Source organism: Salvia miltiorrhiza, chromosome 5 (genome assembly GCF_028751815.1).
Source record: "Salvia miltiorrhiza cultivar Shanhuang (shh) chromosome 5, IMPLAD_Smil_shh, whole genome shotgun sequence".
NCBI classification, from domain to species: Eukaryota; Viridiplantae; Streptophyta; class Magnoliopsida; order Lamiales; family Lamiaceae; genus Salvia; species Salvia miltiorrhiza.
This window is the reverse complement of record NC_080391.1, coordinates 14,639,175-14,658,304: the sequence shown is the minus strand read 5'-3', so window position 1 is coordinate 14,658,304 and position 19,130 is coordinate 14,639,175. Positions and strand designations below refer to the sequence as shown.

The 19,130-nt window shown below is 36.7% G+C and overlaps 1 protein-coding gene across 6 annotated transcripts; it reads left to right on the top strand.

Annotated features, from left to right (window-relative positions):
• The first annotated feature begins 11,083 nt into the window (after positions 1-11,083).
• Positions 11,084-14,770, top strand: LOC130986276 (uncharacterized). 6 transcript variants are annotated; one of them, XM_057909633.1, is made up of 5 exons: positions 11,104-11,493; positions 11,741-11,816; positions 11,949-11,993; positions 12,124-12,496; positions 13,303-14,770. In XM_057909633.1, the coding sequence occupies exons 4-5, from the start codon at positions 12,287-12,289 to the stop codon at positions 14,557-14,559; spliced, it is 1,467 nt and encodes a 488-aa protein (XP_057765616.1). In that variant the 5' UTR covers positions 11,104-11,493; positions 11,741-11,816; positions 11,949-11,993; positions 12,124-12,286; the 3' UTR covers positions 14,560-14,770. The 6 variants fall into 6 exon arrangements, with proteins under 6 accessions (XP_057765618.1, XP_057765615.1, XP_057765616.1 ...); XM_057909632.1 differs by lacking the exon at positions 11,949-11,993 and having other exon boundaries at positions 11,099-11,493; XM_057909636.1 differs by lacking the exons at positions 11,741-11,816; positions 11,949-11,993 and adding an exon at positions 11,658-11,683.
• Positions 14,771-19,130: the final 4,360 nt, after the last annotated feature.

The following is a 19,130-nucleotide window of genomic DNA, read 5'->3' as shown; positions in this document are numbered from 1 at the left end:
TCTTAAATGAAAATGATTCTTCGCAGATGATATATTTTTATAAAAGTAAATACTCCCTCCGTCCACGAAACAAGTTCACAGTTGGTGTTCGGCACGGAGATTAAGAAAGCTGAAAAATGTGGTATAAAGGTGGTGTAAAAGACTAAAAGGGTAGTGTTAATGTGTTATGATTACTTTTACTAATTTTTTCATTAGCTTAAAGGCATTGGACTTTGACAATTTTATTTCTTTTATTTCTCTATTTCTTTTTTTTTGTTTATTCCTTTTTTGAACTATTTTTTTTTTAATTATGCAAATCACATTTAGTAAGTCCAAATAAATCGAGAATTTTCTGCCCAAATTAATAAACTGAAAAGCATGCATATTAATGCCACTATTAATAAATGAATATGAATCGCATAATTATTTGTGCCCAATTAATAAACTGAAAAGCATGCATATTAATGGTACTATGAATAAATGAATGAGTCGCATATGCACAAATCGATAAACTGAAAATTTTTCAATTCCATTAACCATTTGGGAAAAAGTGCCACATTACATTGATTTAATTAAACTGTGGCAGATCACACTTCACAAAAAGTGGCGCCACTTTTGCTAAATTAACTCCAAAACATTGGAGGAAAATTTCAAACTCTCAACTACCACTAAATGAGTCATTAAATACAATGAGAGTTGGGTGAACACATTCAATGCAGCCAATTCCTTAAAATGTCACAAAATAGAGAATCTACAAAGCTAACTAATGCTGAAAAAAATCAAATAGCACAATGGTTGTTGCAACGGAGTTCCAACGGCAAACTTCAATATGGGGCACAAACGGAGGCTGCCACACTCTTCAAAGTGAGTAGGAGGATAATTTGGTGCATATGGAAATCAGCCACTGCCTAACAAGCACTCGGACAACCTATTCAATTGAAATCAATGAAAAAAGGATCAACACACAAGGATAAATGGGTGATTGATGCAGAAAAGATAAATCGGATCCACCACCGATTTGAACCGATTCAACCTCCCAATCCATAGAAGAAGTAAGCTGTGACATAGGTGAGGCGAAGAAGAAGGTCGAAAAAGATCGAAGATGAATCGGCGGAAGGGAGGAGAGTGGCTAGGGTTTCAGCCGCTGGATCTATTTTTAGCTATTTATGGAATGAAATGTGAAGAAGCCCTAATTTCATATGGGCCGAAAATGGTAAAAGAAAAGGACACTTATTTTATCAAAATGACTTTGGCCCATTTAATTAAAAGGACACTTTGATTAATCAGATAATTAATGATAGAGTGTGGTGGGACCAATAGGTAAAGTGTAATAATTTTAAAAGTAAGGGAGGGTAAATATATCCAAAAAGCAGAGTGTGAACTTGTTTTGTGGACAAAAAAAAGAGGCAAGTGTGAACTTGTTTCGTGGACGGAGGGAGTAATACTTTTGTATAATAAATAATGATTAATTAGTAATAATAATTTTAATGCATACAAATTCCACTTTTAATAATCATAAATAATACTTTGTCCGATTGACTAAGGCAAAAAAGGGCAAAAATGGGAGGGGAGGGAAGGGGGAGGGCCAAGCCCTATGGCCTATGGGGGCACCGGTTTGACAAATCGCATAGTTCTCCTTAGCAGAAAAATTTTCCAAAATTAAATATAAATCTTCAAAAAATATATATATACAATATATGTATATTTTTAAAATTTTCATATTTCATGATTACTTAATAAAAGTAATAGATTTGAATTTTTTTTATATTTATAAATAAAATATTAAATTTACAATACATACAAAATACTCCGTGCATCGCACAGGATGCATACTAGTTCTAGACAAAAAATCAAAGAATTGAAAAAAAAATAGAATAGAAAATTTTATTTAAACTTTTTGGCATATGCATTCAAGAGTTTGTAGTATCATGTCAGTTGATATTTCTATTTGAATTTGTCATCATTTTTAATTTTTTATTATTTATATATTTATATTAAATATTTATTTTGTATTGTTCGAATTTTGGTTGAGATGAATAATCAATTAAGGTAGCAGATTATATTTGATTATCTAGATATTTTATAAGTTTAAATAAGATTGAATAATGATTAGTATTACTATAAATTGGTCCGTGCCGGAGCCCGTCGTTGAGACTCCGGGCAAATGATATTTATATTTTTCTATGCCCTGCAATTAAGGTTAGTTTAATGACAAGTAATAGGGTCGAACCCACAGGGAATCGGTGTATCACAGTACTCGTGTCACAAGATTTATAATGGTTGTCCGTCTCTAGGCAAAGGTGTCACTCGCCAGTTTGTGGCCAAAACAGGAAATCTATCTATGGGCAATATGTAAATGCTGAAAAATAAAACACAAGAAAATAATCAGTAATAAGAAGAACCCAGTCTGGGCATAGTCTTGGTGTGATATGGGATAATTCTTTCTGTCACAGGTTCAATGATTTTCATTGTATGGTCACATATTTGGTTATGGACAGTCATCAATAGGATGGGCCCCTTTCAAGTGTCACGTGCGCATCCTACCCCGTCCTCATCCGCGCCCTTCATGTGGTTTTACCGCATCAAGGTTGTCGGACCCAAATGGTCAACAGGCATGTCCGGATACATACTACCACTCACCCACATATACCGCACTATGTGGAGTCGGATTTCTCCTAACTTGTGCCCACTTATTGCTTGTAACATTGTCGTGCCCAGAACAGTACCGGCCGAAATAAAGCGCTGGGTTTGCCTAAGTTGTGTTGGTATCATGCCAAATGCTTCGGAAATGTGACTACACAAATCTTATGCCCAGTTTTGACCTCACGAATTATTATTATCCCATTTCAACCTTAACTAGCTCATACCGGGCAAAGGAACTTAGCTACTCATAAACGTAAAAATAAAGGCAAAGAAGGTAAAAGAAAATATACTTGAATTGAAAATTGTCTAGGCGGAAATCAAACAAAGTACTTGCCGGCACCAATTCCGGGCACAGACAAACAAAACATAAAACAGAAAAGTAAAGTGGCATGTGGTCGTGTATCTGCCTCACAATCACTCAACACAAGAACATAAACTAAGGAAAGCTATTAAAGAAAAGTGGCCGCGTAGGGGGTGGGCCTGGATCAGTGCACTCACCGGACTTCAACTCTCAGGGCTGTCGAAGACTCTTCGAACTCTTTCTTCTGGGCAGGTGCATCCATATTTATAGAGAAGGCATGGGCTAGGGCTTGGCCCAGAATAGGCGGCGGCTAGGCTAGGGTTTGCATGGTTGGTTCTTTCCTTCCATGGCGTGCCCTAGGATCTGCAAAGCCTCCGGTATGACAACGAATCTCGGCTGTAGAAGGTAAGTGGATTTTCTTCCTTTTCTAGACCCGAGGGGCAGATTTTCCCGCTTGTGCCTATTCATTCCAGCTGTGCCCAACTTCAACTTCTCTCTTGGCCAAGCCTTCAATCCCTTGTCTTCTGTTCATGTGGCTTCCATCTGGGCCTCTTGCCCGAACATGACCCAATCCCGCGCAGGCACAACTTGGGTTGTGCCCTTGGTTGAAGTTGGGTACTTGCCTCTTTCGCGGAATGTAACCGATTTTCTCCTTGTGTCTCCTGCACACTTCCTGTGCCCAAAACATGTCCTCCCAGGCACAAGCACACACAAAAACATGCAAAAAAACTCGATCTAAACCTAAAAACCGACACAAAAAGAGCACGAAAAATGGGCTCGTCAGTCCGAAATCAAAACGTATAGTAAAATATATTTTTTTATTTTTAAATGATTACGGGTATGAATTTATAATTTCGGAAGAGAATATATTTGTTTGAGAAATTGTAGTTTTTATAAATTCTACACAAAAAAATCAAAGAATTGAAAAAAAAATAAAGTAGAAAAGTTTATTTAAACTTTTTAGCATATGCATTCAAGAGTTTGTAGTATCATGTCAGTTGATATATCAATTTGAATTTGTCATCATTTTTAATCCTTTATTATATTTACATTTATATTAAATACTTATTTTGTATTGTTCGAATTCTGGTTGAGATGAATAATCAATTAATGTAGCAGATTATATTTGATTGTCTAGATATTTTATAAGTTTAAATAAGATTGAGTAATGGTGAGTATTACTATAAATTGATCCGAAATCAAAACATATAGTAAAATTTATATAGTTGAAAATATATAATAAAATGGTATGGATTTATGATTTTGATATTTATTATATATAGAGCTACATATTGGAGAGCTCTTCACTATTCTCTATCCTATGTGACATACTATATGACATTTTTACATTTGTTTCCATCTATCCCACAATGAATTTATATTGAACTTCATCAATTCATAACATAAATAAAAGACTCAATCTCCCATGAATACATAAGCTCATCTATCTTTCCCACATTGATTTTCTATTAAATTTAATCATGAAAAAATCTAGATAAAAAAGTACTTATAATATGTATTTCAAATAAATAGTTTTCCACATTTTTTATAGATACAATAGTTTTTCATATTAAATTTATATTAAACTTCATAATTTCAAAGTCTAAAAAATTGTAATTAGATTTCAATATTTGAAACCTAAATAAAAGTATAGATATTTTTGAAATAAATATGTTCTTCAATTGAATTTGGTCATATAAAATACATAAAATAATACTTCAATGTATTTTAAATAAATAAGTTATTAGGTCCCGGAAGGTCAGGATAGGTGTATATGGGGGGAGGGGAAAATACACCCATAGGCTATTTTTCAAAACACAAAACAGAACAACCTTTTGACTGTTAAAAGAGTTAAAGAAAACTTTAGTTACAAATGTTGAAGACTGATACTGAATCTGTCTTCAGTAAAGAGATATCAGTTAGGCGCAAGGCTTTAACTGATATATGTGAGGCTTCAGTCTTGTTGTAAAATAGAAGAGTGTTATGAATCTTACTGACTATCTGAAGATTTATCAGTTAGACTAATAGCACTGACAACGGAAAACTTTTCTTTTGAAATAGCATTTGTGATTAACACTTTGTCAGGTTAAGGTTTCACTTTGAGATTAATCAGTTTCAGTTAAGAACAAGTTTGATCACAGATAAGAAAGTAAGAACTGGAAGCGATAAAAGACAAAGGAATTCTTACGTGGTTCGAAACAATTTCCTATGTCCACGGTCAGTTGATCACACTGACAAACACTCTGGGCTTGTGCTTATGGGTGCACAGCAAACCTTACAACTGAAAATCAAATTTTCAGTACCAACACACTGGGTTGGATTTCTCGCTCACTTTTAGCATGCTAAGACACCACAATGCCTTTACTAGCGCTGACTAAGATCTCTTGGAGTCAGAACACTGGTCTGAACTCCGCTCTACTCAAACACTCTTTTCGTTAGTTGAAAGGAGGTTCGAAATACCAACTAGATCACAGAGAACAGGCTCTCTGTAATCGGAACTTAGGCTTTGGATATACAGTGTATTTGCCCATGGATCTAAGAGAATGTAGGTAATCAGTAGTCTGATTTTGACTTTGTGTATTCTCTTCTTCGATTCAAACTTTGATGGCTTTGAATGGCTGAGTTGCAATTTCGGCAGTGCTTCAGCTTGTGCTTTTGAATCGGTGAAGATTGAAGTGATCCTCGAGCTCTATTTATAGGAGAAGTTTTAAATAGATCCGTTGATGAAGATGGTCTTCAAGAATTCATCAGTTGTGAGAGTAATTTGAATTTTGGCTAAGGCTTCAATCTTCGAGGTTTCTTGTTTGGTGAGAAACGGCGTCTCGGGTACAGGAGGTAAGACGCCTCTGAAAAGTAATCACCAAAAAGGAATGCTTTGCAGAGAAATGACGATCTTCTGTATCTCTGCATTTAATGCGGCTGTACTTGGAGTGCGTGGCTTCCTTTAAACTTTTAGAGTTTCAGTCCGAGGAGGAATGTCACTGATACTTGACATTAGTATCAGTCCGCTAAATCCACGTAGCCAGCATTGAAGAATCAGTTATGACTGATTCTTCAGTTGAGAAACTCGTTCAGTCAAACATCCGTATTTGACTTGGCCTTTCATTGCAACTTCAGTTGAGTTCATCAGTCTTCAGAACACTAAACAAACTAGAAGGAGAACTCCAACACTTGAGTTCGAAAGGTTCTATTCTATTACAAATAAAACCTATGGATTTTGTATCATCAAAACAAGGGCTATGATATTTCATTAAGTTCCCAACATAAGTTATTCAATTTAATTTGCTCATATAAAATAAAGAAAATGATACTAAGATATATATGAAATAAATAAATTTTCAATTTAATTTTCCATGTAAAATAATTTGAAATAAAACTTTATTACCACATTAATCTCATAATGATATATCTACATAAAAGACTTAATCTTCATTCATATATTAGCTTATCATCGTTCCCACATTGAAATTTTATCATCTCACATTGATCTTTATTGAACTTCACCATGAAAAAAAGCATAAATAAAAGGACACTTTTGAGCTGCATTTAAAAGAAATAAATTCTTCAGTTTAATTTGATCATGAAATATAATTTTAAATAAATTATCATTCTCTTTTTTTGAGGCAAATAAATTATCATTCTCGAATTGATCTAATACATCTCATATATATTGAATCTATATTAAATCTCACAATTCAAAATTTAAATAAAATGATTATTAAATTTTACCATTTAAAAATCTAAATAAAAAGATACTTAAATTGAAAAAATAATAAAAATATATTTAAATATATTTGAAATAAATAGGTTCTTATTGTTTGAAATTTTATCGAGATTATTAACCAATTATTGTTTGATATCTTATTTGTTTATATACATATTTTATAAATTTAAACAAATTCGAGAAATTAGTTGGTATTATTGTATGTGTTTTGGATGAGAATAAGTATTAAAATCATCACATATCTAATAGAAAAATGGAATACTCCTATGCGGCATCAGCATATTTTTGCCTTTTTATTTATCCTAATTCTCCAAATATTTTCATATTTATTCATTCTTATTTTTCTAAATCTTCTCATCCCACATTGATTTTTTATGAGATTTCACCAAAATAAAATCTCTATAAAAGGATGCCCTTACTCTCCAAACCAAAAATACACATTTAATTGGTTGAGTGATTGAGATTAATGCAATTTAAATTGTTTTGTCAATAAAAGTTGATCAAATCTATTTAGTTAAATAAAAAATTATTTAATTTTATTTTTAAAAATAAATACTTGTGATTAAATAAATTATTTCTTCATTTTAATTTGGTCATAAAATAAGATATTTAGTTCACTTGATGTTGGTCTAACTTCTGATGATGAGGAATATTTAAAAGCTCGAAGGTCTAAGAAAGCAAAATTTAATACATTTGACTTAATTTTGACTGTCAGTTAAGTTCTAATTTTATTAAAAGTCGAATTTAGGTGAAAATTGCAACAAAAATATAAATTCATGTAATTTTTTTAGTTTAATTGAAAGTTCGGGTGAAAATTGTAACTTTTTTCAAAGTTTGTATATTTTTTACCATAACCTCTTTTTTTTGGATTATATATTGATTTTTTATGAAAATTTATCTATTGAAATGCTAAATAAATTGATATGATATAATTTGAATATCACATCAACTTTCTCAAGCCGTAGATTGATGAGATGATTCTCACAACTTAGTTATAGTATTTCAAACTTCAAACAATATGGTCACGAGCCAGTTTTATTCTTTCAAATTTCAAATGAAATGATGCTTGAAACTCAATTATGATATTTTAAGCTCTAAATAAGTTAATGCACAAAAGTTTGCACAAAACTCAACTATGCATACTTTCCTTTCCTTCACACTGCTTCTCATCATTCCTCTGTCTCCCCGCCTTCTCCGTCCTCTCTTTTTCATTCTTCTCCACCCACTCCTGACGTCCTTCCCCTTCTGCATAGTCGGGACTCCTCCCCTTCTCAAGTCGTCACCACTACTTGAGAATTGGAGTTGAAGTCTCATTTGATTTCAGCTTCCATGGTCATCTCTCTTTTTGATGTTGCCAAAAAGGGGGAAAGTTGGGAAAGTCAGAGTCAGTGAGCAACCTTTAAGAAGGTTACTCCTGTCCCTATTTCTTGACTGTAGATGGGATAGCTAAGGATCACCAGAAGGATGACGTTTCAGAAGAGACCTCAATTCAACGGAAAACAAGTGAGAGTGGAACAAGCTTAGGAACATGAAGACACGAAGACTGAAGACGAAGATCAAGAAGTTCAAGGCGCAGCCAAGCAGGCTGCTGGAGTCCATGGGTTTCCCATGTTGTTTTTGTTTTCTTTTTTACTCCAATGTAAGTCTTGCTCTGTACCTCGACTGATGGCTTATCAGTCCTTTTTAATGAAATGAACTTCTTATTGATCTCAACCTGAAGACAATGACTCTTTGTCCAGGCTCTGATTATGGTTTTTCTGTCTTCTTTTTGTTCTGTTTTTAGAACTGTTTTTGTTCTTACTCTTAGTACAAGTTTTTAGGTTCTATTGTTAAGGGGAACTGTTTTCACCCCTTGTTTAGAACTTGTACTATGAGTTCAGTCTTTTTGCTGTCTAGAACTGTTGTGTGGTTTTGGCATCATCAAAAAGGGGGAAATTGTTGGGAACCTTGTGGAATATCCTAACCCTTGTTTTGATGATACCAAAATTCATAGGACTTATATGTAATAGACTAGAATCATTTTGAACTCAAGTGTTAGAGTTCGTTTCTAGTTTAGTTGCGGTGTCGAAGACTGAAGACTGAAGACTGAAGAACGAAGACTGAAGACTGAAGACTGCAGATACCAACTGAAGTATCAGTTGAAGAATCAGTTGAAGACTGATTATTTAATGCGCGCAAAGGACTGATACTAAAGTCAAGTATCAGTTGAACATTCCTCCTAGGACTGATCTTCCAACGTTCAGAGGAAGCCACGTACGCACAAGTACAGCCGCATTAAATGCAGAGATCTCAGAATATCTTATCTCTGCAGAGGTCATTCCTATCTGGTGGTTACTTTTCAGAGATGTCACATCTCTTGTCCATCAAAGAGAGCCGTTTCCACACAGACAAGGAACCTCGAAGATTGAAGCCTCAGCCCAAATTCGAATTGCTCTCCAACGGAAGAAATCTTGAGGACGATTTACGCCAACAGATCTATTCAAGAGTTCTCCTACAAATAGCGCTCGAGGATCACTTCAACCTTCACCGATTCAACGAGATAAGCTGAAGCTCTGCCGAAATTGCTACTCAACCTAAAGCTTAACCGCCCTAAAGCTTGAATCGAAGAAGAGAATTCCAAAGCCAAAATCAGTCACTACTGATTACATACATTCTCTTAGACCCTAGGCATATATCTGTTTACCCAGAAGCCAAAGGTCAAACTTGCTTCAAAGAATTTGTTCTTTGTAAGTATAGTTGGCACTCGTTCAAACCTCCCCCCATAAGAGTGTTTGAGTGGTTCGGAGTTCAGGAAGGTACTCTGAACTCTGAGTGAAAAGTCTGAGCATGAGGTGTGCTTAGCAGGGAAATCCTACGCGAGGTGTGTGGGTGCTGAAGAAGGGTTTTCTTCAGTTTACGGTTGTGTGCACCAGGCAAGCACACGGGTACGGTTTGCAGTGCACCGGTGAAGCACTTACGGAGTGGATTGTTGGTCTGATCAACCAGCCGTTGATGTAGGAAAGGGTTTTTCCGAACCACGTAAAAGTCTCTGTGTTGTTTACAGCTTTCAGTTTTACATTCTTACTTGTGCTATTTCTATTGATAAAACTGAACACTGACTAACAGCAAAGAGAAACATTAATCCAACTATCTGCTCCACCGAGGCTATTACAAAACGAAGTTTAATTTCCGCTGCGTATGATATCTATCTGACTGAACTATCCTCTGATAGTAAGGAAGAGTGATATCATCTCTATCTTAGCAAACACGACTGAAGCCCTTACTTGGATCAGTTAAGTTCCAGCAACTTAACTGATAACTCATTACTGAAGAGCTTTCAGTATCAGTCGTCAACCCTGTTGGTCAAAACTGATTTCAGTAAAACAGGAGTCCTTGTTTGCGTGTAAAGTTTCGTTTTGATCTCTGACTGAGATCCCTCTGATTGAGGTCAGTAGATTGTTGTAAAAATAGCCTATAGGTGTATCCCCCCCATACACCTATTCGAGACCCCCCAGACCTAACATTATATTATATAAAAATAATATAAATAATTTAAATCATAATTTGAAGCCCGTCGAATTATTACATATATTACGACACCTATTTTAATTGAACCCTATCACACTGATTAAAAACAGATTTATGGTTGAAATTCTATTTTTTAATTGTGAAAAACAAAACAAAACAAAACAAAAAAAAAAGAAAAAAAAGAAAAGAAAAGGGGGTTAGTAATTTAGGGCCCGTTTAATTTGCAGTTTAGGATTAATTAGGACTAAAGTTATCTAGAGAAATTAGTGTGGATTATTATGGATTTTTACTATTTGATGTGTGTTTGATATCATGGCTAATTAATCCTATATTATGTTTGATATCCATATGTTTAAGTTGGATTATATTTTCTAATACCAAAACTATCCTCATATATTTCAATGGTAGAAACTGTCGTGCGAATTGCAATGTCGAAATCGAAGATAGAAGACGATTGAAAATGTTTCTGACCTGAAAATAGAAGACGATTCACGAGACCCCAACGACGAGGCCCCAACGCGCCTTCAAATCTCTGTCCTTGACGCCGACGACGAGCTAAGTCTGCCGCTGTCGCCTTAAAAAAACGGAAGATATGGAAATCGGAAAGGATGTGGAATGGGCTTCACCCAATTTGCAGATAGGAGTCGTGGGCGGCAGAGACGAAAATCGCAGGAGGGAGAAAATGATGTGAGAAACTAGGGTTTGGGCAATTGCATCTATTAGAGTGATGAAGGGTAGCAAAATTTTAATCCAGATTCGCAGTACTAAACTTATCGGGGGGTTATTAGTGTGGGTTATTCCTATAAAATAATACAGATAAGTGGAATTAAGTAGGAGTTGACCATACTAATATTACATAATATCAAACACTACACAAAGCTGTATTAATTTAATTTATCCTGCATATAAACTCATACTATCAAACATGCCTTAGTATACAATGCCCTTCCCTTAATACGATTACATTTCCTCCCTTCCTCCCTAGAAGACTACCCCCGTCGAGATCCTCTCTCTTGCCTTTGTCCCTCTCCCGTCGCCTCTCTGCCCAGACCTCCTACCCCTCGTTTCTCCCCCTTTCTCGTAACCACTCTCCCTCCCCCAAATCCAGAGCCTTAGGTCGTCGCCGCCACGCTTCGAAGCCCTACAAGGCAGGCCATTTCTCTGCCCCCGCACATCTCTTCATCTGCCATCGCTCTCTCATCGTCTCTCTTCGGCCCTGCCCGTCCATAATTCCACGGGCAAAGGCAGAAATGTCGATAAGCTCCTCGGCGTGCCCCATATCGCCACCGGCGACCTCATTTTCCATGACCTCTCTTCGTCTGGTCCCCTCTCTTCTCAGGTCTCTCTCTCGCTAGGGTTCTGAATTGGAATTTTAGTTGATGAAATTGTGAGGTGTTGGAATTTTTGTAGTTAATAGATAGAAATTTATCCCTTTTCTTTTGCTTGATTTTATGAATTTCTTGTTTGGCAATATGCATCAACTGTTATACGTGTTCAATGCAGGCAAGGCTACTGTGAAGTTGCCATATGTAAGTTCCAAAGCTTATTATTATGCTTTTAATTCCCTGTGATATGTCTCCTTGCAGAACCAAAGGAAATAGGCAATGAATGTGATCATCTCATTTTGCATCCCTTCTAGCAGAATTCGCATATAGTTTCTTGGTACGCCTCATAGATTGTGCATTCCAATTAGCTATCGGCTTCTAATATATTGAACAACTATACAGAAGTTCAGGTTTCATCTATTTTAACTGTCATAATGATAGCAATCAGGTTATATGTATTATTTTGCAGCTCCACTTATTTCCGTCTTGGCTTGCTCCACATATGTGTGAAGGAGTGAGGATAAGAAATTTACTTATTATCTTACTGAAGCTGTTGCTTTGCTCATCCCTTTTATTTGTATCCATTGATATTTCTTGCTCTTTAATTTTCTTTTTTTTTTTTCTTTTTTTTTTTGTAATCGCAGAATGAACAAAGTCTTTCGACCCATGGGAAAGAGCTAGGGCAACTCCAAGCCAAGGTTGAACTGGAAAAAGGCAAATATGTTGGGCGAGGTGATTTTTACCAAGTTCGGTTCTCCGAAATGATTCTTTACCAAAATTGGAACCCAAAATCTTGCCAAGCAACAAATGGAACAACGCCTCATCCCTTCACCCAGTGCGAAAACCGTTGTCCTCAATCACAACCAACCTATGAAAAACCTGCAAAGTTTCATCTTGAAACTCGCCCAAGCTCACCCAAACACGGCCTTGGATCCACCCACCGAAACCCTCCTCCGGGATCGCCTCGACCGCTTCGTTTCCGACTACAGAACCCCCGACCACCCCCCTTACTCTCATGTAATCATCTTTTGCTACCTAAATACATTTGCCTGTGCTTTTGTGTGTGTGTTTGTTGTGTTATGTTCGTTTTGAAATGATGCATGTGGGATCATGTTTGAGGTCCGGCAGATGAATGTGCACCATTGATTTGGTCATAATGTTTGATGATTAGTAGCAGAATTCGTAGATGTGTTTTAGTAGAAAGTTCCAATTTTGGGCAAATACCACATATTAGCACAACGTTTCACTAATTTTGCAACAATGTTACAACATTTAGAATTTGAATATGTTAAACATAAAGTTTCAATTTTTTACAGTAGTATCATGATATGCATCCTAAGTTCGGCGCCAAGTGGTTTATGTGGTTTGTCGGCAATAATGCATTCCAGTTAGGCCTTGTTCTAGCCTTTTTAGAGGTCATGGTCCCCTGGTAGTTCGAGTACGTTTAGTCTTTTCACTTAGTTGGTTTTGGACCTTCATGGCTATTTTTATTGGCTTCCATCAATTCTTCTAGTGAATAGTATATCTTATTAGTATTCAATTGATTTGACAGCACTTTGATAATCCTTACAGGAATATCCTTGTTGATGGTGTTCAGTTTTCAACTAGTTTTACATAATTCCCAGGAATATCCTCAACGAGCACCAAAAGGGGTGGATGGTGCTTGAGCTTATACATCACTATTAATCTTTGTGTCTAGCGTATTGTTATGTATAATTCATTTATAAAGTTAATTGATATTTGTAGCATTATGCCTCCTTTTTTTAGTTATTTGGTTGAAGTTTCTCTTGAGCTACATTGTGTTTTCCCGTTGTACTTTTCAGATGATAGAAGACGCTCTTAAGGAGTTGAATGAGAAAGCAGGCTCCACCAAGAAATCTATATCCCAGTATCTAGAGAAAAAGTACGATAATCTGCCTGGGGCGCATACTGTATTACTAAAACATCATCTGGAGAAAGCTTGTAAAGAACGTCAGATTAAAGTGACTTGTACAAAGAAATATCGGCTGGCTGGGAGTCTGAATTCGGGTGCAAAAGTCAAGAGGAAACCACAAAAGAGTAAGTGGAAATGGGAGTGTGAGAGGCAGAAACACCACCAGCTCAAAATAAGATTGGTCAAGACAAGAAGTGACCAGAGAGGCGAAGCAATCAACAAATGTGACGAGCAAGAACAACCTTTAACTGAAAACGGGGAGGATCAGACGAAAAGTTTACATAGCAATCCTTCTTGTGTTGATGGAGGAGAGAAAAATTTTCATAGCAATCCTTCAATTTTGTACGAGGAGCCTCTGGGCATGATTTCTGAAATGAAATACTCCGAGGAGGTAAGGTCACAGCAGAAAAATGGCCCTTCTTCAGTTGCAGAAGCAGTGCATCAAGGAATGGAACACTTGGAGCATGAGCAGCCCGAACTTTCCACCCCTGAAAGGCCTCCAGGTTTTGAGTCGGTTAGAGTTGAGAATTTACATCAGCTAGATGTTGTGGATGTCATGAACGCCAACGAAAAATCTAAGTTGCCTGCAGTGCTTCAGAAGGAGCATGTGTTTGAGCCATATATGACGACTATAGATTCTTCGGAGTTTGCATTGTCGACTGAACAAGAATCCAAAGGACAGCTCCCATCGCAAAAAACAGAGACTTTCCAAGGGAAGCAACTACGAAGGAGTCTGAGAACTCGGCCCCCTGCCAAACCCGGTGTTGCAGCTGCATTGCCGCCAGAAGGTTGTCCTGAAGTGCGTCCGGTAAGAGTCTCCAGGCGTCTAGGGGCATCGTTGAAGCAAAGACCTAGGAGCTGGCCACCCCCAAAACCAATGAAAACCACCTCTATGGACGAACCGCAGGATTCTCCCAAATTTCAAAAGCAAAGAATGCAGCTACTCAAACAAAGTCCAGTGAAGAATCTAAAAGTTGTGGATGACTGCAGAGAACAAGAACTCGAGCAATTGGGGAAACTTACTGAATGCAGTCCTATGCATGAAAAGATGGAGGTCTTGCCACCAGATAACTCTAAGCCGCAGGCACTAAAAGAACAACGGCTTGGAAGAACACCAAACGGACGTTCGGCCAGGCTCCTGAAATGAAGATGACGCCGCCTCCTGACCACGATTAACTTCTAAAACCGAACTTGCTTGACTTTGGATGAGCAAGGCCTAGGCATGGGAATGCTACCTTGTTCGAGGAGATTAGGTGGTTGGAGGCTTCAAAAAATTGTGATTTTAGCTGAACCCTGATTTCTCTATTTGATTCACTTATTTATTTATTTATTTATACTAATAATATCGACTTGAATAACTGATTAGTGCATTTATAAGATCGTTTTACTTTCTGAACACAGAAACAATGTCAGCCATTGCAGCCCATCTTTGAGTGAGAACAATACTACCGCAAGCCTTATAGGTTGTTGCTGTGTGTACTAGAATGTTTGAATTAAATAATCGTAAACGACCCAAAGTTATAGGCCTTGCCAACTCTAAATTTCGTATTTCACTTCACCCAATATACTTCCAGATGGCAACGGCAGTTTGTGTCGTTCTATTGGAAAATAAACTATGAAACTAAATGGACAATATGAAAAGTGTAAGAGAAAAAATAAAATAAAATAATAAACATCAAATTTTCCCCATTCGTGGTTCTGTGAAATGTATTTCGATGAGGAAGGCTTTGCATGTATTCCTTCCGTCCACGAAAAACAATTTTTTTTTTCGTTCCATCTATGAAAAATTTGTCACTTTCATTTATAGTTTTCGGATTTACACAACTCCACTCAAATCTTATTAAAATTTGTGTTGTCCACGATGTGATAATTTTTTTTTAGACGAAGAAAGTATTATATTAATAACAATTGTTTAGCAGTTGAGAATATGAGCGTGACAGTAAGCCATAGCAAAAAGAAAAATGAATGACCACGCACACATAAAAACATTTATATTAATATCTATGCTAATTTGTAATCCGTTAGAGTTTTAACGGACATCACTTTATGTTATAATAATTTATAAGTAGAAATTATAAAAAGTAATTTTATATTTGGATATGATTTTACTATCTAAAATTGTTGGTCGTAATAGAATACTAACCATAAATTAAAATAGTGAGATTAATCATCCATCCACACCCTTACAAAATCTACTTACTCGTACTCATTTCAAAACTTTTTTGGTAAAGCATGAAACCAATACCTAATCTAAACATAAAAACGAAATAGAGAATCCACCTGTTTGCTCAAGAACTCCGGATAAAACTTAGACTTCCGAACAAACAAGAAGAATACTTGGAGAATATGGGATACTTCTATTAAAAATTACGTGTTCCTCCAAAGGGGACTATATGGAGTATATATAGGAATTACAAGGGCAAATGGTACAAGGGTCTTTTCACATTTCTCACGTACTCTGCATGTACTAACATTGGCGGCGATCACTATCCAAAAAGTTACTCAATCCTAACTAATCTTGCAGCTTTATGATTGAGGTGTTGCGATTCGGCGCTGCGCTGGTCGGGCCTTCAGATACCTATGCTGGAGTTTTGTTCTCTCGTTCTGTTTGTCCGTGTAGGTGGCTCTGGCTGTGCAGGCTTGCTCTCTCCGGTAATGATCTTAAAGTTCCACTTGTGCACCCCTTCGTTCGGTCTTCAACCAAGTCTGCGCAGACAAGTTGTACTCGTCCATCTAGGGAATCGCGTCAGCGCAGATTCTCTTTCTTTCAAGGACATGTCTTCAAGTTCCATTATGAGTCCTGTGCTGTCATTATAACTCTACGATTTATAAATATATGTGTAAGTAAACGCTTGCCCTATATCATGTGCTGATGATAGATTCTGACTCCTCATCATCTTTGATAATATATCTATATAACTAAATAAACATTATATGATACTCCATCTGTTCACAAAAAATAGTCTCTTTTTGCTATTTTGGGATTTTCACAGAAATTAGTCCATTTCCATTTTTAGAAACTATCTATCACATGGTAGGCCTTATTTTTTTTTTTTTTTTTTTTTTTAAGGGTTAATTACTCCAAAAATCATGAACTTTGGTCGGATTTTCAAACTTTCCATGAACTTTTTTTTTAATAAAAAATTCCCTGAACTTAATCGTCTGAACAATTTTTCCACGATTTTCGAAAATCCCCAAATTGAGTGCTGACATGGCATTTTTGAGTGACCTGAAAAATGATATGGCACCGCCGGACGGGAACCAAAACGACGTCGTTTATTTGGGCGTAAAACGATGTCATTTTGAGCCTTTCTCTCAGCTGAGCCCAACTGCATCGTCGGACCGAAAGTCGAGCAGCAGCAGCGCCGGAAGTCGAACTCGCCAGAAAAACTCATCTCTCTTTACCGCAAACCCTAACCATAAATCACCCTCCGTTGGTTCCCCCATCTCAAACGGCGATGTCGCAACAATTGACTTCCACATCGCAAAAATTACCCTCCCCAATCGCAAACCCTAACCCCACAACATCAGGGAGCCGACGGATCTGTGGAAGCCCAAACCCCACAACAGCAGTCGATTCCTCTTATCCGTCTCTGCCTCAATCGCGAGTTGCCGACAAACGAAGAAGAGAGTGCAATAAGGGTCGCCGAAGGGGTCATCTGCAAGATTGCGGAGCGCGATTTAAATTGGACAACAAAAACCTAATCAATCGCCATGATGAATGGGTAGGGTAAATTTGATTACATAGGGCTGCTTTGGAGCAAATGAGAGCTCTGTAGACGCCGTTGTTGTGGGGAAGAGGATGGTCACGGCGGTCCGCGGCGGCCGCCAATAGCAGAGAGAGAGAGGGGGGATCGAGCGAGGGATAGAGAGAGATAGGAGGAAGAGAGAGAGAGATAGATGGGGAGACGTAGAGAGAGATAAACGAGGGAGGGAGGCAGAGTGAGATAGAGGGAGAGAGAGAGGAGAGGGCAGCAGGGGCGACGGCGCAGCCGCGACTTGCGGTGGCTGCCGTGAACAGGAAGAAGATCTGCGTGAGGAAGAAGAAGAATTTGCTTTTTTTTGTTTTTTTTTTATATATTATTTTTCATGTGGCAATTTTTGGTCCACGTAAGCGCTATATTAGCTCGTATTGCCTAAAAATTGCCATGTCAGCCCGGAGCTTCACCGGAGGAAAAAGTCATGGAAAAATTGTTCAGACGATTAAGTTCAGGGAATTTTTGATAAAAAAAAAGTTCAAGGAAAGTTTGGAAATCGGACCAAAGTTCATGATTTTTCGCGTAATTAACCCTATAATTAATTATCATTATAAACACTACTTTTAAGATGAAACCCTATCTCCACTCACCATACAATAACTATTTTTATTAAAACCCGTGTCGTCCACCTTTAAGACTATTTTTGATGAACGGAGGGGGGAGTAACTGATTGTTTGTGTCAATAAAGTTTGCATATTACAGAGCAACCATCCATATTAAATAATACAAATACTCGCTAATTAATCTTTTTTTCTCAAATCTATACAGTAATACTCGCTAGCTTAAATCTGACTATCGTTGTACTCGCATACACCGCATCACCTAAGTCATGAATAGCAACTACCAAGCCCAAACCTACTAAACCATTTTGGAAACATATAAAATTAGAACATCACAAATGACATGAATCGAATTGGAAAAGTTTTTGTTCGGTAAAGATAAACGTATGGTTTGCCGGTCTCTTTTACTTACATTCCTGATTAATCTATAAGATTTGATGGCGTGTAAATCACGCTTTGAGACGGCAGGGGTGGGGTGGGGGGGACCACTCGCAGAAAACAGAGGGGCCCACCTGTCCCCCGTGTACGACACCTTTGTGTGGGCCCCCACAGCGGCATGTTTGGACGTTGCCTGCTTAATGCGCCTTCCTATCATTAATAAACGTGCGCGTCTCGCTCTCACCATCCTAATTTTAGATCTACATTTCGCGTAATTTCGGGTTTGCCCCAAATTTTATTTTACTCATCCAACAATTTCATTATTTACTTGTCTATATGCTCAATTTTCAACCGCTCTGCACCTCATTTCTAATTATTGTGTTTCAAGTTTTACCTCTCCAATGTAACACATGAGATGGATTTTTTTCAAGGCATGTTCTAGTATACCAAGGAGTTTACATTTAAAATTAAATAGAAAGAAATACTAATAGAATTGAAATTTGATTCAGAATTTGAATTTACACTTGGATTCGAGTACTATTTTTTCAACGAATTTTAATCCGTGACACGATTTCGTATAAGTTTTTTTGCATAGATTTTAATACCGAGCTTCCCTATATTCTTTTTCTATGAATATTTATCAGTGAATGTTTCCATTGGATCATATTCTAATTTACAACAGTTCAAATTATTACTCCAAAATTATTAACAGTAGAATGACTTCACTTCAACAGTAAATAATACTATCATTTTAACATTGTATTTCAAACAAAATTTGTTGAAAATATGAAGGCTTAGTAATTGCAATATTCTGCTAGTCATATACATTTTTAAAAATAATAACAGATATTACTCTTAAAACAAATTTAAAAACAGGGACAATATATAGACAAATCAAATTTATTATGTAAAATAAAGTTCTTTTAATATATGTATAGATATACATTTTTAAATTTAAAGAAAAAATGATGGGGTTTTTTTCGAAAGTAACCCCCAACACACACATGAGACACATATATATA

Bases quoted from the DNA above. Each gene is read 5' to 3' on its own strand.
- LOC130986276 (XM_057909635.1), top strand. From the start codon at position 12,287: ATGGAACAACGCCTCATCCCTTCACCCAGTGCGAAAACCGTTGTCCTC. The intron at 12,497-13,302 runs GTAATCATCTTT...TGTACTTTTCAG, and splicing joins ACCACCCCCCTTACTCTCAT to ATGATAGAAGACGCTCTTAA.